The 27903-nt window shown below is 39.5% G+C and overlaps 1 protein-coding gene, 1 long non-coding RNA gene and 3 other non-coding genes across 10 annotated transcripts in view; 3 read left to right on the forward strand and 2 right to left on the reverse strand.

Annotated features, from left to right (window-relative positions):
- Positions 1-19364: 19364 nt before the first annotated feature.
- Positions 19365-20915, reverse strand: LOC141782623 (uncharacterized). Its single transcript, XR_012597149.1, has 3 exons — positions 20828-20915; positions 20059-20159; positions 19365-19608 (listed from the first exon to the last, which is right to left on the reverse strand). It is a non-coding gene; the product is annotated as an uncharacterized LOC141782623 (long non-coding RNA).
- Positions 20916-21134: 219 nt separating this feature from the next.
- Positions 21135-21206, forward strand: trnaa-ugc (transfer RNA alanine (anticodon UGC)). The gene has a single exon. It is a non-coding gene; the product is annotated as a tRNA-Ala (tRNA).
- An 818-nt stretch (positions 21207-22024) lies between these two features.
- On the forward strand, positions 22025-22096 carry trnaa-cgc (transfer RNA alanine (anticodon CGC)). Its single transcript has one exon. It is a non-coding gene; the product is annotated as a tRNA-Ala (tRNA).
- A 316-nt stretch (positions 22097-22412) lies between these two features.
- Positions 22413-22484, forward strand: trnaa-cgc (transfer RNA alanine (anticodon CGC)). The gene has a single exon. It is a non-coding gene; the product is annotated as a tRNA-Ala (tRNA).
- A 159-nt stretch (positions 22485-22643) lies between these two features.
- LOC141782886 (alsin-like) overlaps positions 22644-27903 on the reverse strand; it is a 30729-nt gene continuing 25469 nt past the window's right edge. For all 6 annotated transcript variants that reach the window (XM_074659725.1, XM_074659723.1, XM_074659719.1 and 3 more), the window contains 2 exons: positions 25267-27209; positions 22644-25057 (listed from right to left, as the gene is read on the reverse strand). In XM_074659725.1, the coding sequence (XP_074515826.1) occupies positions 27171-27209 (39 nt within the window). In that variant the 3' untranslated portion in view covers positions 22644-25057; positions 25267-27170. The remainder of the gene's footprint in view (positions 25058-25266; positions 27210-27903) is intronic.

Consider the following 27903-nt stretch of genomic DNA (forward strand, 5'->3'; position numbering starts at 1 on the left):
GATGATGACGACTTATTGCAAATATGAAATGATACATGCAGTTTCATCATCAGACATCATGAAACCTCCGGCTTCCCTGAACAAGATAAGTGATGAATAGAGCACATTTAACTTTTGGAAGTTGTAGTGGGCTCAGTTTTAAAGCTAGAGGACCATGTGAAGCTAGGAAACCTAAGGGATCCATTGGTACCAACCATGTCATACTAGCTTGTCTCCAAGTAGGTTAAATAACGCTCCGAGCTTACGCTAAATTTTGGCGAGGAAAAACCTGTCATGGCCATTTTCAAAGAGGTCCCTTGACCTCTGACCTCAAGATATGTGGATGAAAATGGGTTCTATGGGTACCCACAAATCTCCCCTTTACAGACATGCCCACTTTATGATAATCACATGCTGTTTTGGTCAAGTCATAGTCAAATCAACACAGTGGATGATATCTGTACATTCACTCTCGCTCTAAAACTGAACCTGCTATAGCCTCTGAAAGACAATAAAGTCGGTCGGGTCTCAGAGGGTTTTGCTTATTTAACCCATACGGGAGGAGAAATCAATGAACAACAATTTGTGATTTTAGCTCGAGTTACAAGTTGGAACTATTTCTTGACAGGAGTGTATCCATCCACCTTGAACTTCTGTCAGAGAGCACTGTCTGCAGGTTTTGGCTTTACAGTAACTCCCCCTGAAACCACAAATAGTTTTCATCTCTCTCTTCATGTGTGAGAGAGCCAGTAGAAGAGTTGCGAGGAAGTAAACAGAGGTCCTCCTCGCTGCAGATCAAATGTCCTTCAAGTCACCATCAATGCATGACCTGGTTTTCAAGCTTCTCTCTTTTCCATCCCCGGGGTCTCCATTGTCTCTCTCTGTAGGTTTGTGTATGTGTGTGAGAGAGAGACTATAGTTGTACCTTGGGGAGGATGAGCATCAGTAAACCAAGAACAAAATGGGTATTAATGAAAGAGAGAGAGTGGTGAGAAAGGATTGTAGGAATATATTGCTTTTTTCCACAGTGTTCAGATGAGATGAAATCTTTAAATCTAACACTAATATATTCAATTAAGAGTCTTTACTCAAAAATACCAGCATTTTTTTAATGCTCACAGCAAGATGCAAAACGTATGATATTTACCTTCAGGGTCAAGGAAAGGAAAGGAAATTGTTTCAATTTTCAAACAAACCATTCCTGTCAAAATGGCTTTGAAATTAAATACATACAGTAAGTTATAGGCCAGAATGTGAGGGGTTGAATGCTGTGTTAACAGCGAAGACGCAAGCAATGCTTAATGTGCAACATAATCACTTTAGCCTACAGAAGGTCAAATGTACCAACACGTTCTCATCACAACTCATCACATACTGACGTTTTGTCAGACCCCTTTTCGGTCGCAGTAAACACGTGCTTAATGTTGTGAATTAAATAAAAACACTTGCTTAGATTTAGGCAACAAAACCACTTAGTTAGGTTTAGGAAAAAACAACATGGTTAAGCTTAAAACTACTACGTTGTTACAGTGAAAAAGTCTCCTACCGCCGCTGCGGTATCATAAGTCGACGGCCGTCACAAAGCGTCGGTATTTGACGCCCTGGTAATGAGAACGGGTTGAGTTAACAGACCAGATATACCGACGTTCTCCATCGACGTTGCTTTTAGTTCGACAAAACAAATGCACACAGGGGCAGAGAGTTCGTTCTGTTTGCAACTGCTCTGGATGATAATTATGGGAAAAAAAAGAACACATGCACGTGGGGAGATAACTGAAATGTCTTCCTCGTGTCAGGGAACCACCCTAAAGACAATAACTGAACATGAACATAATGCAGGAATGCACACAGGAGACAATGTAAAGTGGGTTTCCCCTGCGGTGCAAAGATACACATCTATTGTCACTTCAAAGCATCTCCATTGTCAGACGACCCGACCCACAGCCGCCCTGTTTTGGCTTCAATCTCAGAGTGTAACATTGAGCATATATGACCTACATTCTGGCTTGTTTACCTCAAACCCGCAGCGCCTAATTGCAGTGTAAACACTCTCTGTAGAGCAGAAACATGTAGTTGAACCACCTCACGAGAGGACGGCAAACAGCAGTTACCGCTGGCAAAATAAACCTGACACGTGAGAGGAGGTGGGTTCAGGTAAAGAGAGACCAGTGTGTGTTTGATGTCTGCATGTGAGGGTGTGACATGAACAAAATAAGCTCTGTATGAAAACATAGAGGCGAAACTCATTACGCCCCGAACAAGCCCCCTTATTTTCTTTTGATCGCCAGGTTCATTTTCTCGCCCGCCCCTCCCAGTGGCCTTGATGCTGCCGGCCGGGCCAGACAGAGCTTCATCTGTGATTTCATATAACTCACATCTACACACCAGCAGCTCTGTTACGTTCACTCTATGTCATGTCAGCAAACAGCGATGTTAAATATCAGCTGTCAGCATCAGTAGCTGCTGTCATGAATGGGAAACAAACACGACACATTTCCCGCCACAGAAGCACAAGTCTTTAAGAAGCCAAAAAGGCTTCCAGCTGTATGTTTTTGTTTCAGGGCAGGGCATCCACTCCCAAAGAAGAAAAACCTGCCTGTGAAAATATTTAGTTGTAACTGCAACCAAAATTATCCAGTGAGCTCCAAAATACACGATGCATGCCTCTGAAATACCATAAATTTTCTCAGATAAAAATCTTTCTTATCTCAATCTATTTTTTTTCTCATTTGAAAAAAAAAAACACACTTTCTGCACAGAGTAGTATTTTTGTATTTTACAATTGTGCTGCAATGCAATGTCTCAACTTCATGTTAATTACATGTAACAGGGGCTGTCAAAGTTTCTTTAACGCATTAACACAACTTGCGATTTTTAGGTTGTAGTTTTAAAGCTAGAGTGAAGATACTGGTATCATATGAAACTAAACAACCTAAAGAATCCATCAGTACCAACCATGTCATACTAACTTGTCAGAAAGGAGGTTAAATAACGCTCCAAACTTGCGCTAAATTTTGGCGAGGAAAAACTGGCATGGCCATTTTCAAAGGTGTCCCTTGACCTCTGACCTCAAGATATGTAAATGAAAATGGGTTCTATGGGTACCCACGAGTCTCCCCTTTACAGACATGCCCACTTTATGATAATCACATGTAGTTTGGAGCAAGTCATAGTCAAGTCAGCACACTGACACACTGACAGCTGTTGTTGCCTGTTGGACTGCAGTTTGCCATGTTATAATTTTAGCAAATTTGTTATGCTAAATGCAGTACCTGTGAGGGTTTCTGGACAATATGTGTCATTGTTTTGTGTTGATAATTGATTTCCAATAATAAATATATACATACGTTTGTATAAAGCAAGCCTATTGGTCCACTCCCATGTTGATAAGAGTATTAAATACTTGACAAATCTCCTTTTAAGGTACATTTTGAACGGATAAAAATGTGTGATTAATTTGTGATTTATAAAAGGCTTCTGTTGGCTTCATATAACAGTGTAACCCTGGGAAAAAACGTGATCAATTCAGGGATTAGAAAGGTGACTTTGACTGAAGGAAGCTGGTGTTCTTTTGGTGAACTTGGTCACTTATTACCTGGTTAATAATTGGCTGCATTTTGAGAACACCTTATAAACTTTAATCAATGTATGTCTCAAAAAAGGAGGATTTTACGATGTGTCACAGGAAGGCATGAATCAGACCAGTGAGTCATACTCAGTATATGAGGAAGGGGTGAAAATAGAAAAGTGCACCAGTTTAATATAAAATATGTCAATGTGAGGTTCTCTTCACTGGAGGATAAATATTTACACAACACACGTCATTTTCCTTCACAGGAGGTGATGTACCTTTTACCAGATTTTATTTTTTTGACGTTTTCCGAAATATACAAATAGTGCACTTTTCAGATGACGGGGGACGCCAGCATGGAGAGAGTTCCACCAACACAAAGAAAACCAAAAGGAGCAGAATAAACCCTGGCATCATATTTTACTTAAACTGGTTCAACTGTCCCCAGAGACTGGGAGAGGGAGGTGTAGCGTGCGATGCAGTCCACCCCCACCCTCTCCAGCTATGTGACCCACTTTGAATGCCAGACTCAAGGACTGCCTTGAGATGTGTGCGTTCACAGTCTCTCCACCATAGCAGCTCTCAAAAAATGTATAGTAATAATAAAAATGCCTCTACGAACACATAAAGTAATATCAACCAATAAAATAGAGAATAAAAATAACTATAAATATATATTATATATACATAGAAATAGAAATAATATTGAGTTAAAATAACAGTGAAAATGAATGGAAATTAAAAAAAATAAAAATTAATTAAAATAAATTAGACATGGAGCAAAAGTAGATTTGTATTTATTATTATATTATTATTATTATTATTATTATTAATAATAATAATAATAATAATTATTATTATTATTAAAGTAGAGGCATTTTTATTATTAGATGTTGCTCTTTCTTAACCTTTTCTTTAGCTCTATTTTTTGGAACATCATGTTTTATCCTTGCTATATTTTACTTTTACTCTCAAAACGTGTAACCTACTCACAGTTGCTGATGATGTTACACCTCTGCACCAGGTGTACCTGGCAACATCTGCAGCTGGAGGCTCTGAGTGGATGTATTCATTATTTTTAACTTGGACAAATGTCTAATTTTTAGATTTTATCATACACAACTGTAACAAGATACAACGTAGAAATAAAAGCCTTCGGAGATGTTATAATGTGTGGTGTGTTTTTTCAGTTTCTCACAGCTTTATAAAGTCCCTGAAATGATGATGATCATGTCCTCAGACTCTGTTGCGCCTTTTGGATGGATGCCAGATAGTGAGGATCTGACCAATCAGCCACGTTCAGTGCTACTGCTGTGGTTGAAACGCAGGTAACGTTCCTGAGTTCAACACACAAACACACACCCACATGTGTGCATTAACACACCACATATCTATGGACATGCACTGACTCATCACACTTGTCTTCAGTGGCCCTGGTTTGAACTCTGCTTTTCAATCTAACGTCGTCGGTTTGCTCTCGAGGACATAAATCTGCTCTCGCTGTGACCTCGCATATAATCCAGCCAATGACAGACGCCGACTCAGATTCAGTATCACTTCGTCAACTTTCAACAACAGCCACTCATCAGGTGAAAAGCGCAGAAATGTGTGCATCACATAGTAGATAAGAGAGGAATACAACGATCATATCAGTCATAAGGATTTGAACTATTTTAAGAATGGTTTGAAAGTAAAGCTGTGAATCCAAAACATCTCTCTTAGGAGGGTGAACCCATCTCCTGCAGGGGCCAGGAGCTGGGTTGGGTCTTTGGTGATGGATTAGTGCTCCTAACACTTCTTTGTTTGGGACTTCTGGCGGTTATGTAACTCTGCCGTGGTGCTGCTGTGTTGAGACACAAAACCAGTGAGCTGGTTTAGCAGCTAACCACCGCTGTTTTACTGGCGAACCGCTAGTTAAACAAAAGCAGCCGCAGACAAAAGAAGCACAATGACGGCAAGCCTGAAAACCCGAGAGAGCGCAAGAACAAGTGGGCAAAGGGCACGGGCACACACTTACAGTATGTTTGTAAAGACAAAGATGTACACATCTCACATGCACTCACACGTGGGGAAAAAATGCACAGCAAAATGAGCCACAGAAGGTCAAACACTTTCAACTCAAAGTGTGTGAGTGCCCCACATTGTTTAGTGAATGAATGTAATGAATGTAAAGACTCTCAGGCAGGCAGGACCGAAGGGGGGAGGGCTACCCCAACTGTTTTTAAAATACCTTTGTGTCATTTCCCCGCCGTCTCTCTGACTGGAGCGGCAAATTAATGGGGAAAAAGTGCTATTACTGGGCAAATATTGCCTTCTATGTGCGCCCTAACATTGTCATTGGAGGACAGAGGACATACAGAAAGACAGACAGAGAAGTAGTGCATATAGCTGCCACAAATGGGAAACAAAATCTCCCCGGCGGAGGATTCCCCCGGACCCCCCTAGCTCCTCCCATGTTGTCAGGATGGTGAGATGAATGTGTGAGAGAAGACTTATTAGGATCTGTGGAAGCCGACCTGCTTTTCCAACAACAGCAACCTAACTCACTTCTAGCGTATCTCTCCCTTTTCTCTACTTTCCTGCCTTCGGCGTTCCCTCGTTTATCTCTCATTCTTAAATGTCCTTTTCTTCTTTTCTTGTTCTACCTGCAGCACTTTCCCGCCCACCTGTCTCTTGTTTACTATCAGTTCAACTGTGTTTTCTCTCCGCTGTCATTCATCCTTTTACTGCAGTCACAGAATACCAACTTTAACTACGTGTCATGTTTGAACAGTGTAATTACTGTGAAAAACAAACCTGGGGCGCCTGAGTCATATTTTGTGTTGCTGGTGCTCGTCCCCTGCAGACACACACACTATATCTGAGGCATGTGAGGGTCATTCACATGTTCAACTTCAGAAATGTGCTTCAAAATGCTGGAGCAGTTTAACTTTCATCACTGCAAGACAAGTGGCTCCATCATTGTTTAAAATCCACTTTATTTTTAAATCCCCAACTTTCTGTGGAAGGTTTTAAACTTAACTTTAACTGAACTAAAATGATACCGCAGCACATATTGCATATCTTTAGCAGTTTTTTAAATAAAGAGGATAAAACAGTTTTGACTTATTATTGGAGACAGTGTCTGAAACTCGGGTCTCTGTGAGGGCGTTTTCAATGACATTTGAGAGCTGGTGTTGCTAGGAGACAGTCAATTTCTGCATATGATAGTCCTTTATAGCGTATAGGCATTTTCCCCCTGTTTGTCAACAAGCCTTCGTAGTGTTAAAGGGACTGTATGCAAGTTTTTACACATATAAATGTTTTTTATTATTATTTATTATTGCACATTAGCTTGAAAATAAGATGACTGCAATAGAGATGGACAAGTGATGGTGTATAATAATAGGTGTCATGCCATTTATTTATGCGCTGTAAAGCTTGTAATGGATTCTACTACAACTAATTAATTAGATTTATGAACATCACAGCCTGGTTTCTCCTTCAGGTTAATGTTCTCCCTGATGAGAGCCTTCTGCTGGAAGAGAAAGTCTGATTTTGCATTTTAATGTGGAATAAAAAAAACTTTTATTACTTGATCTTCCTGCATCATTTAAATATTCCTCCTCGAGGAATTCCACCATGAATATGTAAACGCTTGGCAAACACACACACAAACACACGGTAAACCATGAGTCAGACAACATACATGGGCGGGGCGCCTCAACAAGAGTCAAACTGAATCATCGTCACCGACTAAAGAGCACCAATTTATGCTTATTTTTATCACGAGAAAAGGAGTTTAGTGTGTGTGTGTGTGTGTGTGTTTTGGATAAACATGCTGGAAAATGGCCTTTTCCTGGCGACCCAGGAGCGCTGAGTCTCTCTTTCAGACAGCCAAGGTCAACACACTTACTTTAACACTTGAGCACAAGGTTTCTATGGCACCTGGCTCTCGTTGATGTGCAGATTCAAACACAATCACGTTGCTGCTTTTTGATCTGTGCGTGTTTGCAGTTGTGTGAATGTCTCTCCGTGCACCCGAGGTGATGCCAACCACAGCAGAGGAACTGGGTCAGCACTTGGCATGCAAGGACCGACAAACACACACCTTCAGATTCTGGTTCTTCCTCCGTTCAGCTTGTGTCGGAGCCAAAACAATGATCCAGGATGGCACCGTTCCTTTTACCCTGACCTTAACCTAAATCTTACTCTTAATTGGACCTTTAAACCAAGTCTTATCCCTCAAGGAGCCCTTCGAAGAGGTGAGGATCGACCATATTTTGGCTGAGTCCTTGCCGCAGCGACCCAGAGCTTGAATCCGACCTATGGCCCTTTGCTGCAGGTCGTCCCCTCTCCCTCTCTCTCCCTTTTATAACTGTCACTATCCATTAAAGGCAAAAAGGCCAAGAAAATAATCGGGGGTCAGCTGTGGCTCAGGGGAAAGAGCGGGTCGTCCTTTAACCACAGTTAAAAGACAGTTCAATCCCTTGGTTCCAACTGTCCACATGTCAAAGTGTCCTTGAGCGAACCCCAAATGGCTTCACAGCAGCCCTCTGCTCCGAATGCACATGATGGGTTAAATGCAGAGGTTCATGTACGTTTCATGTATGTATAAATATGTGATGACAGAAATAAAGTTTAAGTATAAAATGTCCTCACTTTCCAAGAACATCATCACTCACAGTCTAAAACCTTAACTGACCCTCACAAGGTGGACGTACAAGAGCACAAACACACAAACATGTTGTTATTGGACCAAAACCAGATTCAGAGTTATGCTTGAAATGTTAAAAACTACTAAACTAAAAAGAAACAAAAAACAAAAAATACCAGAAAGGCCCACTTGTAGCTCCACAACTTAAAAGCGATGGATGGGGTGGTAAACATGATGATGAGGGTTTAGCTCTGGGCGTGGTGCAAGAGAGGAAAAAAACAAGATCAGGGGGTCATTTAAGGATCAGTTCACCCACATTACGAAAAATATTTTCTTACTTACTCCTAGTGGTGTTTGCCATGCAGATAGTTTTTTGGGTTTTAGGTGCAGAGGTCTGGATATATCTGAAGCATATTGCTGCCATACTGTAGTACCGCGGAGGTTAATTTCATCTGTGCTCCTCAGAGCTGTGAAAACACCGGGCCTCATGCAAAAACAGTTTTGTGTTTTAAATTTGTTTAACTTTTTCCTGTGAAGTTTGTTGTGCAATTTGTGAGATTTGATCGTCATGTGGATAAGAAATATGCCCATAGAAATCTAAAATCAATTAAATCTAAATAATCTTTCAGAAAATTGGCACCCATGATGATGGTAATCATAATGTTAATTTAGCATTAAAGTTGGTTTTAGTTTAGTTCATTTAGTTTTTTTTCCTCCTCCTGTGGATAGCAGGGCTGCAACTAACGAATATTTTCATTGTCGATTAATCTGTCGATTATTTTCTCGATTAATCGATTAGTTGTTTGGTTTATAAAATATCAGAAAATGTTGATCAGTGTTTCCCAAAGCCAAAGATGATGTCCTCAAATGTCTTGTTTTGTCCACAACTCAAAGATATTCAGTTTACTGTCATAGAGGAGTAAAGAAACCAGAAAATATTCAAATTTAAGGAGCTGGAATCAGAGAATTTTTGACTTTTTGACTTGAAAAAATTACACAAAGCGATTAATCGATTATCAAAATAGTTGGCGATTAATTTAATAGTTGACGACTAATCGATTAATAGTTGCAGCTCTAGTGGAAAGACTCATCTGTACTGTGTGGATTATCCTGAGTAACTGGAACATTAATGCATTGAATGACATGTTGCTGTAGTTTTTCAAATGTTTTCAAATTGATTTTGAGAGTTACAAAAGAAATCTTACTCACATAAACCTTTTGGGCACATTAAAATTGTCTGCTTAGGTACTATACTGGTAATCTGACCCTTTAATGTGCTCACAAAGTCTCATTGCAATCGATCATGTAAGTTATGGTTGTGGACTAAGTGAACATGTTGCTTTGAGGGTGGCACCCACTGGGTGTCTTCCTGAAAATCCAGTGAATTTCATGGAAATGTTGTCAGTAGTTGAATCAGTAGAGAAGTCTTGACAGGCTTGATGGATGTTCACCTTTTGAACAGAGAAGCACCTCTTCTTAGAAACACTAAATAAATGCTAGCTCATTATTCTCGCTGCCATCAATCAGTCGTATAAAGTCTGTGTTTTGTGACCGCAGCCATAACAACACAAACACGCCGTGGGGACATACTCCATATCCAGTTTCAAGGGAAATACAACATAAAACAACAGAGAGCGAGGAGGAGCTGGAGGAGGTTGAGACTCTTATTTTCCCAGATGATGATGTGGTAAAAACTTCAGAGTGTATTTGTGTAGTGAAGTTCGCCTGGTGTGCTTTGGAAGTTGAACGGTTGGTGAGAAACCACTGTGGAGAGGACAGCGTTTGTCCTGATGACATCTTCGTCCAGCACCTCCTCTTACTCTCACCCTGATGTGATGAACACGTCAGCAGGACTCCAGATGGTTGAAACCAGAATAAGAAGTAGCTATAAAATCAACCAATACCATCCATATGTAATGCATGACAGTGTATTACGTGTTGTATTCATAAAAATGTGTAGCATGAATGCATAAACAGCAAGACAGAAACAGAGGTGAGTGGACACCAGCGGCACAAATTCAGGTGAAGATGTTCCCGCTTAAATGGAAATGATGCAACCTGAGTGAGATTTGTGAATAACCCGAGTTGAGTGACTCCGTCCGCAGATAGCAGTGGCACCTCTAAGGTAATATTTACCCTGGTTATTTGTGTTTGTGTTTGTGCGTGAGTGTGAGTGGCAAATGGTTAAATCAAACATTCCTCATCCGGATGTGAAAGAAGATCTCAGTGAGTGATGCAACTGTGAACTCCATCTCCTCTTACAGTGTTTCATATCTGTGGATGTTTTAAGAAACAGCGCGACAGACAGAAAGAGTCGTGTGTGTGATTAATTGATGAGCGTCTCTGGAAAATGCTTGTTTGACACTTTTTTTCATGGAAATGATGAAAGGAGTCACGCTGCAGAAATTCACTGGCTGGATGCGGGACTGTTGCCTAAATACAGATGAGAGGAAGAAAAATGTAGAGTGCTTGGTTTTTCTTTTCTTTAATACAGGCTATGCACATTTCACCTTTGAAGCATCGTCTGACTCTACAGTACAGAACAGCAAAGTGTGTGTGCAGCAAAAGAATAACGTCCAGGTGTTCGACCACCGACGTTACCACACGCACACTACAAAAGTTCAAGCATCAGAGCTTGTTTTAATTTCTGCGTTGTTGCAGCCATTTCAAATGTTCTTGTTCTCACGAGGTTTTCCAGATTAACGGGTTGAAGAAACTCATTTATCTCAAACACTGCATTTATTTTCATCTCAGGTAGCTTGCAGTATGAACCCCATAGCAGACAGAACCCTGTCACTCCTGTACTGTCACTGAATGGACATGGAAAAGTACGACAGAGTACTAGGACCACATCAAGGGGAAAAAAAATCGGAGAGTTCGAGAATAAAGTCATAATATTACGAGAAAAAGATCACGACTTTACAAGAAAAAACGTCATATTATGAGGATAAAGTAATAACTTTATGAGAAGAAATAAGTAATATTATGAGAATAAAGTCATAATATTATGAAAATAAAGTAATAACTTTATGAGAATTTTTTTTTTTATATTATGAGAATAAAGTCATAATATTATGAAAATAAAGTAATAACTTTATGAGGAAAGATTATGTAATATTATGAGAATAAAGTTATAATATTATGAAAATAAAGTAATAACTTTATGAGAAAAAAATATGTAATATTATGAGAATAAAGTTATTATATTATGAAAATAAAGTAATAACTTCATGAGATTTTTTTTTAATATTATGAGAATAAAGTTATAATATGAGGATAAAGCAATAACTTTAAGAGACAAAATATGCAATATTATGACAATAAAGTTATAATATAATGAAAATAAAGTAATAACTTTATGAGAAAAAATATATAATATTATGAGAATAAAGTTATAATATTATGAGGATAAAGCAATAACTGTAACAAGTTGTATTATTATGAAAATAAATACATAACTTTGAGAATAAAGTCATAACTTTATGAGAAAAAAGTCGCAATATTATGACTTTATTCATTAATAATAATGAATATTAATATTCATTCATTAAGTCATAGAGAAAGAAGATGTAATTTAATGAGAATAAAGCCATACCATTTCAGGAAATAAAATCACAATATTAGGAGAATATAGTATTATATATTATATAGTAATATAGTATTATAAAGTAGTAATTTTACGTGTTATTTTAAAGATGAAAAGAAAGGTGGTACAGAAAGGAAAATCAACTTTAAATATTTGTTTTCCTCTCTTTTCTAATGGTGCATTCAGATGGAAAGAGGAAGGCTGCACGAATACATACAAACTCTCAGTTTACTGTGACAACACAACCTGTTGTCACAGTAAACTGCAGCATCAGTTTTTCCCCTGTTGTGATTAATGAAACCAGCTGTTGGTTCCGGCACAGACTGGAAACTTGCTTGAGATGTGCAGTAGCAGGTAATCACAGTTTGGAAAGCTGCTGTACCTTTATTTTGCTTTGTTAATTATCATCACCCGGTGATGCAGCTGTAAGCTGTTTTGGAAACTCTTCCCCCGGATGTGTTTAGGGTCAACGTGTCATCATACAACAGTTCGTATGATATCTGGCGAAAAGTTATACATTCATTTTTTTGTGTTTTCCTACGAATGTCCAGCAACAGGCGACGCACGTGTCAACTTCCGCTCGTTACATGCATACAGGCTTTTCAAAATAAACTTCTGTCTTCACAGGAAACAACTTGGTCAGGTTTAGGCAACAAAACGACTTGATTAGGTTTAGGAAAAGATCGTGGTTTGGGTTCAAATAACTCCAGAAGTGGCCTTACTTAAGTACGCAAACACAGTGACTTGAGAGGGGCTAGAGAGATGTGTTAAATTATCATTGTGTCATTAGTTGGAGAACAATACGGTTGCACTCTGTTACTGAAAAAAAGGTTATTATTGCATGCCTAAAGCAATATTTTCCTGTTACCCTGCTTAACGTTAGTCTACATAAATTTTTAGGGCCAAAATATAGTTATTTACTTTAAAAGAATGTTTTCTTTGTGTGTTTTTTTCAAATTGTATTGATATAGCCTGTTTCAAATGACCATATAACAAGCAACTAATCAATGCTGATACTGTGTGCTAATAGATAAAGGAGTGATGACACAGAAAATGCTTTGAATTCCTTAGATATAGCAGTGATCTAAACAGACCGGATGACATGCAGCAGATCATAGAAAGCTTGTTACAACCATAAGAGAGACTTGGACTTTTAATAAATGACTTGTGAGCATCTCTGGCTCAGTGTAAAAGGCCTTTTCTTTTAACGTTTCTTTGTAAAGCGCAAAAACACGCTCCAGTTAGCCATTCTTGAGATGCTGCAGACGCAGACAAAAGAACTGAAACTATTCGCCTGTCTGGAAGTCAGAAATTATTCAAAGAATGTTAATGGTATGCTTTTGAAAAAGCTCAGCAGGAAAGGGGCTGAAACTTGCAAAAAAAAAACATCTTTATGGTAACAAGCTTTATTTGAGCAAAGCAATCCTTCAACACGAACAATCACCTGCACACAGTCGTACAGAGAGCTCAGCGTGGGGCCATCTCAGGCAACGTCTCTCGTGTGAAGTTTGGTTTCACTCCGGCAGACAAAGAGCTGTTGTGGCTGCAGACTGTCGTGTAGATGACACGGCTCACAAACGTGGCTCTTATCCAGCAGCTCATATGGCCGTGGTGTGTGTGTTTGTGTGTCCTTTGGGAACGATATACGACACCCCGACTCATCACTGAAAGTAGAGGTAATGAGCACATGGCGTGGGAACAGATAATTAATGCACACAGACCAGCTGATGAAAGTCTTTGTCTCTCACTCATTTTAATTACCAGAGTTTGACACACATGTGTAATAACTACATTTTTAGCCTGAAGCTGTGTATTTAAACAGAATTTTAAACCTAAACTAACTAACTAACTCTTCTTCTTATTGAGCTGCACATAGAAATATACTGTATGGCTTTCAATTATATGTTTATTTCTCTCTCTCTCTCTTCCTCTTGCTCTCTCCCTCAGGCTAATAATGTGTAGGTTACACAACTTAAAGGTCAATAACATTACGTGAAATTACCGTCACTAATGTAAACTTGATTTGTGTTCACTGGTAACATGTCGTCTCTTTGCAGGGAGTAACATTATGTACTTTTGCAGTGAAAAGTCACAGAGAGGACAGTCTGGCGTACAAAGTGCATGACTGTCCATCTCATGCTTCAAATCAGTGTCTTCTTTTTTTCTAATATGAACCCAAGACCGTGATCTCGGCCCTAACTTTAGTCAAGGGCAGTGCCTGAAATGAGCTGGTACTCACCAGTACGAAGTACCTCTGATTTTTGGCTACCTAGTGAGTCTAGGTGCGCAACCCTAAACACCTGCATAACTGCGTCTCTTTTGTAAATGCATAGCTAGCTTAATCATTATTTCTGTTCATTATCCAATTTAATCTATAGGCATATAACAACAGATATCATATTCTAAGTTGGCTTTATTATAGCCTACAGGCTAGGCAATATTATATTTGTGTAAAATTTGATTCGTATCGTTTACTACAGATGTTTTATTAACCAAATATACTTAAAGGGACTGTTTGTAACTTTTTAAGCGTATAAATGTAGCGGGTCGGCACACATGCGCTTTCGCACATGCGCGCTCGCGTGTGGACCGGCTGTTTGGAAAAAGCAAAAATATTAGATTTTCAGTAAATCAAATTAGTATTTCCAGAGACGTCAAAGTGGCCACATCATGTATACATTTTGGGTGGAGCAGCACAACGTCACCATGGATGCAGATGTGTGTGCATTTGGAGAGTAGATTATGCGGACAATTCTTTTTAAAATTTAGGGCGTGGCTACATTGTGATTGACAGGTCGCTACCACGGCGTTGTCCGGTCTGGGAGTTGTCTGTGTTTTCGTCTTACAACTTTAATCCTTTCACAGTGTGTTTTCCCTCTTATTCAACATTTAGTTGTACTTAGCTCCACAGTCTTGTGTCATTTCTGGTTGCTAAAAAACAAGCCTCGAATTTGTCATTTTTGGCCAATAATGACAAATTGGAGGCTTCAAAATGCCAGTGCACAAACCGATGGGTGACATCCATCACAAAATCACATCCAACACAGTAACAGTATCGGGCCAGACCAAACTGTTCACACAAACACACATACAAACATACTCTGTTTAGGGTTTGTGTGCAGACACACATTCCTCTTAACCTTCACAAGCACCAACTCACATTCCTTCAGACCACTTTCAAATATATACCGGATGTGTGTACACAGAAATACAAGATGCCCGAGCAGATTAATGGTGACGTTTACACAAGGCTCGGGCTGAAAGAGGAGAAAAGTGACAGTCGCTATACCAAATGTCCTCACAGGATTCAGGTGTGAAGTTTGACTTGATATAAATTGAACATCTTGGTGAAGGTTGAGAGGTTGAAATGTCAGTTTGCAGTTCAAACTTTGCCTGTAGGACCAGACAACAGATAGTTTCCACCCCGATGGAAAATGATGCAAGAACACCCACAGACAGGCCTCGGGAAAAAAGTCTGCTGTCAAAACTCCTCCTGACTATATACAACACACGGCCTCCCTGATCTCTCTCCAAGAACTCTGTCAAGACTACAAAGACACAACGGGGATGAGGGCGCGAACTCTTCAAACTCTTCAAAGAAGGATATGGTGTTGCGAGGTTTCTGTAATATCCTGTAAGTATTTCTCTTAATGTGTTTATGAGAAGCCTGTTGTTCAGCGATGGCACACTCATGGGAGTGTGGGGCTCTCTGCACAGTGATAACCTGCCTGTGCTAGTTGTGTATTCAGCTCTGAAGCTTGGGGTTTAACAGTGGAACGGGTCCGCTGTGTCCGACAGAGGCTGACTCAGTATGTCAAGGTAATGGGGAGGGGGACGCTATTGTGGACCAGAGTAATGGTAAAGTTAGCACCAGAAGAGTAACCACAAAAATCACAAGCAATTGATGGGGAGAGGGGAAACACCAAATAAAAAAATGAGCCTTAAAAGCAAAGGCTCCCCACCCTCACTAAGATATTTAGATCAGTGGACTCTGATAGTAAACTAAAACACCACCGTCTGCCGAGCAGCTGACTGGAGGATAAACTCTCTGGGAAACAGAGTGAAGTCGACTACAGGCCGTCAAAACTGAGAAGCCAGGCCACACAGGCCGACCACACTCTAAGCTTGGCAAATAGGTTCACGTGGTAACTTCTGCCAATTCTCTACACAGCTAGAAACAAGCAACAGAGTGAAGCTCTCACAGTGAGACAGTGAGTCAGCATCGGAGCACTGAAACCAGAGGTAGATATCGGCTCCACACACCTGATCCTCATCAGAGACAATCAGGCTCCACAGCTGCTCCTCCTCACTGATAATTAACCCAACCAGACCGCTGAGTGGCAGCTAGTGGCCCTCACAGTAATGTGGAAAGAATGCAAAGGAAAACTGAGATAAGTTACCGAGGAGCACGTTGTTTTATTACCCACAGACCCAAATATGAATCCGGATTGAGAGGGATTACTGTGCATATTTGGTCAGCGACCTACTCTAAAATTTTCATTAAAAAAGATGCAAGAAAAGACCGTTTAAGACATTTAAAAGAAACAATGTGTTTATATTCGAGATGGATTGAGTAATGGATTTCTAATGTTTTGAGCACATATTTGAGCACCTCATTGGCAGCGTCAGTTTAAAATATAATAGCCCGTTCTCATTCCCAGGGTCGTAAATACCGAGACTTTGTTGGCGTTCAGTACAGCCGCACACGGCACGGTATGAAACACACCGGGCGCTCCATTAACTACAGTGTAAACCCATCCTTGGCAACATTAAATGCTCCGAAAAAGTGCGCCAGAAGTGTGGTGATAGAGTTTAAAGAGCGAAAAGACACACACACACACGGCGGGCTGAAGGGGAGGTGGATGGGTCCAACAAACACAAGGCTTTTCATCCAGGTGAAGAAGGTGATGTTCGTGCCCCATGTTCACAACGTTCAGTGTAAATTGAACTGTAGAAACGTAGTAGCTTTAAGCCCAAACCATATAGTTCTTTCCTAATCCTAACTATAGTGGTTTTGTTGCCTAATCTTAAAGTGATTCCAAGAGTAACGATAGTGGTTTTGATGCTGAAAATAAGGTGACGCCAAGGGGCGGTATGTGACGAGTTGGGATGAGAACGTGTTGAACATACAGGTTATGCTTCAAAAAATGTACCCTGATTTACCTGAAGGTGCATATTTTCCTATGTGAGTTCAGTGGAAAGAAAATGTCTTATAATTTATGTCCCTGGCACGTCATTAATGTCTTATTTCACTAAGATGGAAAGTGTTTATCGGGGAATGAATGGTGATGGCAGAGTTATGTGCTGGAGGCCGGATGGCTCGGCCAGACCAGTGCACCACACGTGCCAGCATTTAGTCACGGCACGTAACTGGGTCAGTAACCCAGATTCCCCTGTGTCCTCCTTCGACCGCGAGGAGGGACGGAGACAAACACAGAACCGGAGGAAGAGGAGAGGACAAATTAGCTTTTTTTGTGTGTGTGTATAAACACCAACAGCAGCTCGATGCTGCAGAGATCTCTTAATTTCTTGTTTGCATGCTTGCTTCCTATCTCAGCTTTCCATCCCCTGTACTGTCAAACCCCTCTGTCCTTCAAATCAAAATAAAATGAACTAGTCGGCAACCTCCGCGGTCTGAAAAGTGAACTTGCACTCTTTCTAATAGCCAGCAGGGGGCGACTCTTCTGGTTGCAAAAAGAAGTCTGATTGTATAGAAGTCTATGAGAAAATGAGCCTACTTCTCACTTGATTTATTACCTCAGTAAACATTGTAAACATGAGTTTATGGTCTCAATCGCTAGTTTCAAGTCTTCTTCAATACAGCATGATGTTCGTTTAGTAAATTATGTTCCCATTTAGAGTCAAATAGACCATAAAGCAGGGTATGCTTTAGGGCGTGGCTACCTTGTGATTGACAGGTTGCGTCGTGTCCGGTCTGGGAGTTGTCCGTGTTTTACAATTTTAACACTTTCAGTGTGTTTTCACTTCATGATTATGTGTTATTATCATGTTTATTATAACCTTTTAGGTTGCCTAAAAATGCCTTATTCCCTCTCGTGTCCCTTCTGTTTGCAAAAAAAACGCAAAAACGCCGAACTCAAGGCTTCAAAACGGCCACAAACCAATGGGTGACGTCACGTTGACTACCTCCACCTCTTATATACAGTTTATGGAATGAACGTTAACCTCCGTTGCCGTTTGGAGCTGCTGATGTGTGAAGATGTTTTTCTTCTTAAACATTCAGGTTGTCAGTCTGACTCTAGATTAGAGTTACACCTGCAGTTTCTAATCTTTTAATTAAATGAAAACTCAGACATATTCTGCTCCTTTCTCGGTGCCGGCAGGAAGATTTTCCAGCAGAAGTAAGAAGGGTTAAACGTGATGAGACTGGATATTTCTTTCTTCCTTCCTTCTCCACCTGCTTTGTATTCTCTGCTCTCTCTCCCTGTCTGTCTCTCTTCCGCCTTACTTTCTGTCATCCTCTCCGCAGACAAACACAGCTGAGGTTCGGGCGTACCACCAAAATGTGTGTGTGTGTGTGTGTGTGTGTGTGTTGGAAGCTGTGCCAACCTGAACCGGCTGAACTGCAGCTCTGACGGACCCTCAGCTCTCTCGCTCTCTCTCTGCAGATGAGCTGGATGTCAGCAGTCGCCAGAAACACACTTAATAGATGCACAGTATATAAACTCCATATAGGAGATAAACTTGAATTTACTGATTAATCCTGACCTCCTTTAAGCCAAATGTGTCTGTAAGATGCAATAAAATCATGACGATTGCAAGATACTGCATCACAAAATGAGTCAATGAAATTTCAGAGATGTCAACAGCTCGTCTGAGAAATCAGAAAAAGTGCAGAAAACAGAAGGATCTTCACACTTTTCAGGAATTCACTGTAAAAAAAGACGCAAAATCACTCATTCGCTGTCACAGAGTGAAGACATTTTCACAAATTTGAACTATGAACGTACTGTAGTTTGCTTTTCCCTCTTACACTTTCATCAAATATATTCTAATGTTGATGATTGTGATTAAGAGATGAAGGCCAACAGTCCTAAAACCCAAAAATGAGTTAGCATTGTAGCACTTCCGGTTCCCTCGTCTGGAAGTCAATGGGTTTTTAGTTAGATGTCTGAATTAAGGTCTGTGGTTAACACAAGCTGAGGAGATTTTAATGTTTTGTTCTATGACATAAAATACATCAATAAATACCCCACTCATGAATTTTGAAGCCTTTGTGTGTCTTAAAAAAGGCAGTTGCTAACAAGTGGCTAAACGAGAATACTAAACGCCATCACGCCGAATCGTCCACCGTTACAGTGTTGTTGTGTATACTCACGATCATTCGACCGTGGCGTAGTTTGCTTATAGCCTAACATTAAAGCTTTTTACTTCTGGCGATTTCATTCACACTTCAAAAATCATAAAGGTGACGTTCATTTGTAGAGATTATCTTGCTGAACAAAACGTGTAAGTATAAACGTGTGTTTGCCACGGAGCTTATTTTCTACAATAAACCAAAACTCAATGGAAACGTCCCGTTGGCTTTTTGTCAAGGGAACTCAGGGCGATGCTAACTTCCTGGTTGGCCTACAAAAATAAGTCATCCCTGGAGCACTTTATTGTTAAAGACCTTCATCTGTTATCGTCCTGGAGGATTGAAGGAACCGTGATCGGTTGGCGCAGCTCTGAATACTGCAGCTTTGTCCTGCCAGTGAATCCACATAGTTTTTCCAGGTGGTTGACGGATGACTACGTGGTTCCTCCTCCTCCGTCCTCGATGATTCAGTGGCGTTACAATCTGGTGGATCCACCATCAGTGCGTGGACAGTATTCCTGTGTCATATTAAAAAAGAAAGTAGGTGTCATCAAATGTGGTGTATCCTAAAATGTGTTTTCATCTCATGTTCTTCCTGCTATATCCTCAAAGATTGCTATTTTTCTGAAGTTTCTCATCTCCCTTTCCTGAGCCAATTTACAGGGTAAATAGCACCACAGTAAATTTATACTCTGGTCGTCGATGCAGATGAAACGTCTAAATCTGCTGCAGCTTTGCCTTATAGCTCCTAAAGGTCACTCCGTCTCCTGCTCCCACATCTACTAAAAACAGCTTCCACTGTCGCTTTTTTGCTGCCGTCTTTCCAAAACACCAGCCAGCAGGTTTGATATTTTTTAAACACTCTGCAGTTCCTGTGTTTCCCCTGAATAGCCTCTGGCTTTGGGCTTTGACACCTGGCTACAGGCCACTGACACTGGAAAGAGAGGAAGAGTATGAACAAACAACACCTGCATGAGATCCAGTACCAGCCACAGTTCATTTTCTGCCCGTCACATACGCAGAAATCACTTTTCAATCGCAGCAGTGCTTCAAATTTAATCTCTGGTGCCTTCAACAAATAAAGAGTTTATGTCAAAAGTTGCAAACTCTACATAAAACTATATAGTATCTAAGGTAGACATAAACAAACTGCCCTGTCATGTGTTTTGAAGACACACTTTTACCACATACTTTGTGATCGAATGTATGTCTCTAAAATTAAAAAGTTCATGAATTATAAATGACATTTACATGACATTTTGTTCACGTGCCACATTAATATCACTGTACTCTTGCAGAAATAATCTCTCAGCATGTTTCAACTGGACAGCAAACACAACAATAAAGCAAAATAAAGTGAAAAATGAAAAGGTTGCAGTTGTTATTCCTACCAAACCAGAACAGCTTCTTCTGCTCATTATTAAGACTCAGCAGATTCACACAAATTAAATCTCGGTACAATCAATACTTGGAGGTTTTCTCTGTGCAGAGAGCGATGACTTGAGATTTTAGAGGAAATATACAGCGTCAGCATTTAACTCAATGTTCCTTCACTGGTCAGTTTAATCAAATCAAACCACAATCGAAGAAACTCCTGACCTGAACCTGAAATGTATACAGACTTATAGATTCACTTCACATGCTGCTCTGACAGACAATGAGCTGACGTAAATGTCACACTCGTGTGAGTGATGTCATTGAGTAACTACAGCATAAATTAATAATGGAAAAAGGTACCTGCTCTCGTTACAGCACAGGTGCTGATCCATGATCGAACGCCACGGGCAGGTGTGACATTCAGGTAACAACACTGGAGGCATCTGTTTGTAAGTGGAATAGATGTGAACCCACGCTGGTTACATCAGCTGTCAAACACAGTTAATCTATGACATCACAGATGGTCACATAGCTACTATTTCATGATGTTTAGATTGAGCCATGAATCTCACATTATGATGTTTGCCAATTTAAAAGATAATTTTGCAACAACTATAAAAGACTTCAAAGAATAAATGAATCCAGCAGGAAATATTGACATCCTACGGGGGATGTAGCTCAGTGGTAGAGCGTGTGCTTTGCATGTACAAGGTCCTGGGTTCAATCCCCTGCATCTCCATCATGATTGTGCACCTTTCAGCATCCAGCTTGAAACTGGTGAAGACTGCAGCTGAATGTATTGCTAAGGACAAACAGACAAAAGACTTATGCATTTGCCTAGACCAGGGGTCAGCAACCTGTGGCTCTTTAGCCCCTCTCCAGTGGCTCCCTTTGGATTTTTTTTTAAAAATTAGTGGAAATGAATAACTGTTTTTTTGTTACATTTTCAAAAACAAAAAAAAGTTTTGAGAATAAAGTCATAATATTATAAAGTAGTAATTTTATGTGTTATTTTATTTTTTTCTCGTAAAGTTTTGACTTTTTTCTCGTTATATTACGACTTTATTCTCATATTACGAAATATTTTTTCGTAAATTTATGACTATTCTCGTAAACTTCTGACTTTTTTCTCGTAATATTACAACTTTTTTCTAGTAATATTATGACTTTATTCTCGAAATCTCAGATTTTTTTTCCCTCAATGTGGCACAAATACTTCGTAGTACATTTGCTCTTTGGCCCTCACTGCATTAGACTTATATACTATATACTTAGACTATAAACTGTGTTACCTTCATCACAATGCTCAAATGTTTTGTGGCTCCAGACAGATTTTTTTTGCCTAAAATGTCTCTTTTGATAGTAGAGGTTGCTGACCCCTGGCCTAGATGATACTTTGGATGACAGTGACTTGGTTTGCAAAGCTCTCTCCGGCTTTCCTCATACCGTCACCACAGAAGCTTTTCAATTTAGCAACAGTTTGGATTGTTTTCCAACAGTCAGATAATCAGATATCAGTCTGTCTTACTGCATATCTTTGGACTTACAGCAGAGAGAGGGGATGTAGTTCAGTGGTAGAGCGTGTGCTTCGCATGTACAAGGTCCTGGGTTCAATCCCCAGCATCTCCACTATTATTTGATAACATACACAACTAATTGATCCTGTTATATCGGTATTTACACATGGAGCTATACTGAGGGCTCTTTAAAGTAACGTGTTAGTCGACATTTCATTTAACAATTAAAACACTGATAAATAAAAGATGAAGGGGATATAAGCCCACATTTCTTTATCAATATACATGTGCGCAGCTGACTGACACTGATTGATCATGTTATAACTGTGTTTACATAAAGGACGGACTCGTCAAAGTAATTAATTAATGGAACGAAAAGACTTAAAACAATTAATTAATTAATCAGGCAGCCGTAATTGTCACAGAAGGGGGATGTAGCTCAGTGGTAGAGCGTGTGCTTCGCATGTACAAGGTCCTGGGTTCAATCCCCAGCATCTCCATTATTATAATATTCCTCAAAGGGCTTAATATACAGACACTCAGTAATCTTGTTAACACTATATCTATTTATATGGGGGCAGATTCAGTCAGCAAATGAATACATCAACCTCTTAATAAATTGGTAAAATTAAGAAAGAATAGAAATAAAATACACAATATTCATCAGAATTAAACCAAATTTATTGCCCCTTTCTGAGTAAACACATTTTTTCATTTCATTTATCCATCAAAACTAATCAGTTCCCCCGATCATCTCTTTCTATAAATGTATGAAGTTACAAAAATATACACTTAGTTAGAAAAATAATAAACTCATAAATTCAGTCAGGTTACAGCCGCAGTGTGAAAACCTCCAAGAAAAACCATGATGTGTTTTACATGTTTGAGCCCAGAAAGTGCGCTTTATACTACGTTTTCTGAGTCATTAGATTTAGTTAGTTAGCAGGTGATTTGTTGATGTTGGGCTGAGACATGCAAAAACATCTGTACTGTCCTTTAACCCGGTGGTAACGGAGGTCAGAGAGGTCAGCTGGTCCATCCTTAGCTGTTACACCTGTATCACTCTACACTGCAGTGGCTTTAATAGCAAAACGAAAACTATCCCAACACATACATCATGTCTACATTCTGCAAAATCGTGACAATAAATACAGTACAAACACATTTCAGTAACGCCGGAAGAGAGAAAACGATCTGATTTTGAACCCAACAGCTGCTTTTCTGTCATTTTGGCAAGTTTTTTTTCTTTGAGTTCTGCAGTTCAATCTGAGTTTTCTGCAGTTTTATTCCTGAAAACATAAAAACAAGCTCAGTTTATTAACAGTCAGTAACATGACGGCAGGTTTTAAACACATCAATAGTTCTCAGAGGATTTTTTCAGATGGAATATAAAAGTTTTTACTCCGTGGGGATGATTAAAGGAACAGTGTGTAACATTTTGGGGGATCTATTGGCAGAGATGGAAGATCATATTCATATCTATGTTTTCATTAGTGTATAATCATCTGAAACTAAGAATTGTGTTTTCGTTAGCTTAGAATGAGCCCTTCATATCTACGTAGGGAGCGGGTCCTCTCCCGCCATGTTTCTACAGTAGCCCAGAACGGACAAACCAAACACCGCTATCTGACTTCTGTTGCTCCTAAAGTAGTGTTATTATGGTAAGGATGTCCTCTGAGCAAAGCGAACGGCGTTACGACGGTTTTGCATTCGGCGGCTCACGTTACCAGTCTTGGAAAGGTGAGGAGCAAGCGGAGGGGTACTCATTCGGTTGCAATCTGCAACCACACCACTAGATGTCACCAAATCCTACACACTGTAGCTTTAACATCCACAGAGGGTTGTGGGGAATTTTGTGATATAGGATTTTTAATATATCTCTAATAAATAACTTAAATTGCTTCTGATAATAAATAAAAGAAGTAACACAATTCCTTTAAAAGTGATTTGAAGCTCCCGCAGGTTCTTAAAAAAAAGAAAACATTTTGTACTTAAACACACTGCTGGGGTCGTGACAGTTCTGGGAGCTGAAATGGGCGTCATACCAGATTTTGATCATGAACTTTTTTGTTTTGCCAGAACAAGGAACATTTTAAAAAGATACTGAAAGTCATTATTTTGATGTACCGAAGAGATCTGGATCTGAAAATACAGTCATTTATAACACATACAGATGGATTCAAAAGGATCAAAACTGATAGAAAAAGAAGTTTTAAGTACCTTGATGTTTTTTTTGTAGGCTACTGTAGCTAACTAGCTGCATTAAACACACACACACACACAGTGATAGACAATCATGGCACACATACAGTATGCCTCATTAAGTAAGTGCAGTAGTTCATAAGAAAATAGTGACAATGTTTAAAATGTCCTATAGTGACCTATATCCTAATATCCCACAATTAGGGCGGACCCGAGTACCATTTTTTGGGCTTCGAAGCTTCGGTGAGAAATATTCAAAGCTTCGGGACAACGTCGCCGTCGCACTACTGTACACACACGCACCTCTACACACAACAAACAGCTATATCCATCGGAGAATAATTAATATGAATAATGTTGTGGGATTATTCCTTATTTCATGGGCTAGTTTGGGATTTATACTTCAATTTGTATAAAAAAACGAAGCATTTGAATACTGATCTGGAGTTCGATTACCATGGCAACAGTCGAAGCTTCGAAGCATTCGGGTCAGCCCGACTCGCAATGTGAATTAATCCTTTAAAAAAACAATTGGATGCACACCAAGTAGTCATCACTCTTTCGGGGTCAACCTTCCAGCAAATATTTTTTTTGGCAAACCCTGTTCACAAACTAACAGGACTGAAAACATAAAGGCCCATTTCCAAAGCGCCCCCTACACCCTCTCCCTCTCCCTACCAACTTCCACTTCACATTCGTGTGGAGGGTCCGCCATAATAACTGCCATCCCAAACCAATTAGCGGGGAGTGGAAGTGCGTTATGAAACCCTCCAACAGCGAGCCTGCATCGATGTCGACTTAACCAGCTGCCCTTACTGACGAACATTTACTCGTAAATTGCTCAAACTGATAGATATTTAAATGTATTCTACTTTATTGTCATACAGACGTTTACAAAATAAATTAAATAGATTGTATTTAGGATCAAATATACCCTTGTCATGTTCATTAGATTGTAAATTGTTGTATATTTATATATACAAAATATATTCATTATTATGTTTTACCCCTATCAGGAGCTATAACCCCATAATTTATTACATCTTCAACTGTGCAATACTGACTAAACAGGCTTAACACTGCATTTATTTATTTATACAGAACATTTAAACTAATATTCTTATTTTACACTATTCTTGCATTTTTATAAATGCATGCATTTATATTATTTGCATAGATCCTATTTTCAGCATTATTGTTTGCACTGTTGTTATATATATATTTCTTATTTATATTTTCTTATGATTTCTCAATTTTATATATTTATATTCCACAACGGGAGCAAAACGTAACTCAATTCCCCCCCGGGGATCAATAAAGTATTTCTGATTCTGATATTTATTTCCTTGCCGGAGAGAGGGAAGTTCGTCCCAGAGTGTATTTAAACGCTGTATTTAAACCCTCCACCTTAAAGAAGGGTGCTTCATTGAGCTGTGAGTTCACTCCACCACGGAGTTGGAGGGTGTAGGAACCGGATTGGAATTGGGCCATAATGTCCTTTAACGAGACGGTGAAAAATCATGGAATCCTTTCCTGGAACGTTGAAAATGTCTCTCGTCAGACGTGTTCCTACATGCTCGTTCACACACAAACACACAGAATAACAAACTGAATGAAGTACCAACAGAGGAATATTTCCTTAATGCTTAGCTAATCAGCGTTCACTCATTAATTATATTAAGTAAAGTACAAAATCATTTCCCTCCGTAGTGACGTGTTAACTGTCCTACTGGTCAGCTTACTGATCAGACCTGAGACAAGCTGTTAGTTCAACATGCAGGAGCATGCACGGGTTGGGTTTTGTATTAAAGGAGAGTACTAGAATTAATAACTCAAATTAATTTAAACAGTCTCAAGAAACTGAAAATCAGTTTAGTGTGACGTATTGAGCGACCTCTCCTGCATTCAAAAGATGTAAAAATTAGTTTAGGGAGTGAGAGGGGATGCCACTGAGATGGAGCATTTTTGATTTATATGCTAACACAGTAACACAATTTGCATCTAATTTACGTTTGAAGGAACAAAAGTGTTCTATGAGAAATGAAGCTTTCTGACCTGGTGATTTTGGTTTGGCTGCTGAGGAGGAATATCAAACCACAGATGAGGCATTAAGTAACTTAAGCTTTGTTTTAAGACAGTAACTTTGTGAATTTCATCCAGTCTACTTTTCAGCTGCTGCAGCTGCTTACTGATGAACCAGAGGAGGCTCAGTTTGACCCCGCTGTATTAACTCCATCTGTGTCTCCTGTTGTTGCTCCAGTGAAAAGTAATGAAAACGCAGCGCTCGCATTACTACGAGCGCTAGAAAACACGCTCAAGTGCAAGAAAATCTTTTCGGTTTCACAAAACCGACACCAAACCAACATGTTTCTGTCAGTTTGTCAACCAGCAGCCTCGACTGCTCATTTTTTAACAAAACTGCAGTTTCCATATACGGTCTACTGAGTGTAGGCTTTGTTAAATTTTGCTATATCCAACAGTGCATTTACTGTTAACATGTGGAAAGACAGAAATCATAACTTCAAAACTTTGAAGTTCCCTTTGAGGAGCCATTAAAACAATATCTACATTAATATTTTCATCAGTGACGTGTAGTCAGTTCCCTTTGCCTGGAGTGATATACAGCACAACACCTCACAGAGATCTTACTGTATATTCTAATGAATTACCCTTTAGGAAAAAAAAGTAAAATAAAAATACTGTAATAAGTTGTTACACCTTTGCAAGAGAATTGTCTGTGACTTTCATTAAATAATATAATATAATATTACTGAAAATCATATTCCCGTTTGACAGAAGGTGAAGGAGTGACGCTCTCCCCTCCCTCCATCTGTCTGTGCAGCTTCCCAGTTGCCTCCAGTAGGATACTGGTGGTTTGACTGGTTTTGTTCTGGCAGCTCCTACTGTATGTGTGAAGCGTTTCGATGCTCCTGGCGGTGCTGTCATCGCTGTTTGTTGACTGTGTGGCGTCTTCCTGTCCGCTCCTACATGGACGACTCGTGCTGGATCTGGATGTAGCAGGCCTGCAGCAGAGCAATTTAACTCATGATTAAGTGACTACCGACTGATGAAGATGAATTTATTATAGAAACTAAGAATAAGGCTTTACAATCCTCTAAATTTATTATTTTAGTTATTGAATTTTTAATAAATTAAATTGACCTTTTGCTAAGCCCCTCCTAGAACCAAAGAGTAGAGAAGCAAAGAGATGAAACTCCGGTGCTTTTTTGACAACAGCCACTGCCATTTTGGGCTGAAACGCTTATTATATTTATAATATTTTATTGTTCAACACAGGCTATTTTAGTAGAATATAACAATAGAATAGAAATCATTTTGTTTTACTTTTCTACGGCACTTTTTAGGCCGACGTTTTACTGGCGGAAGCGTAGCTCTGCTGCTGGACGCTGACGTTGCAATGGAACAAACAATTGACTTTCACTTTTCGGCAATATACGTCATTGTTAGAATGGCCACTGTCCAATCATACGTTAGCAACTGTAACTAGGCGCCTGTCAAGCCTTCAGCTTGGATGGTTGAATATTAATTATTGTTGATTTGTGGGATCCAATGTATGGATCAAGCCCACATGAGTGAGCAACATCCTGGCACACTTTAAACAAATGGAAAAGCAGGATCATTTAGTTTTATATTAGATAATGAAAGCTAAAGGGAATCATAACTAAACATTAACCTATCTTAAAATAAAACAATATA

This window comes from Sebastes fasciatus, chromosome 14, assembly GCF_043250625.1.
Source record: "Sebastes fasciatus isolate fSebFas1 chromosome 14, fSebFas1.pri, whole genome shotgun sequence".
Classification (NCBI taxonomy): domain Eukaryota; kingdom Metazoa; phylum Chordata; class Actinopteri; order Perciformes; family Sebastidae; genus Sebastes; species Sebastes fasciatus.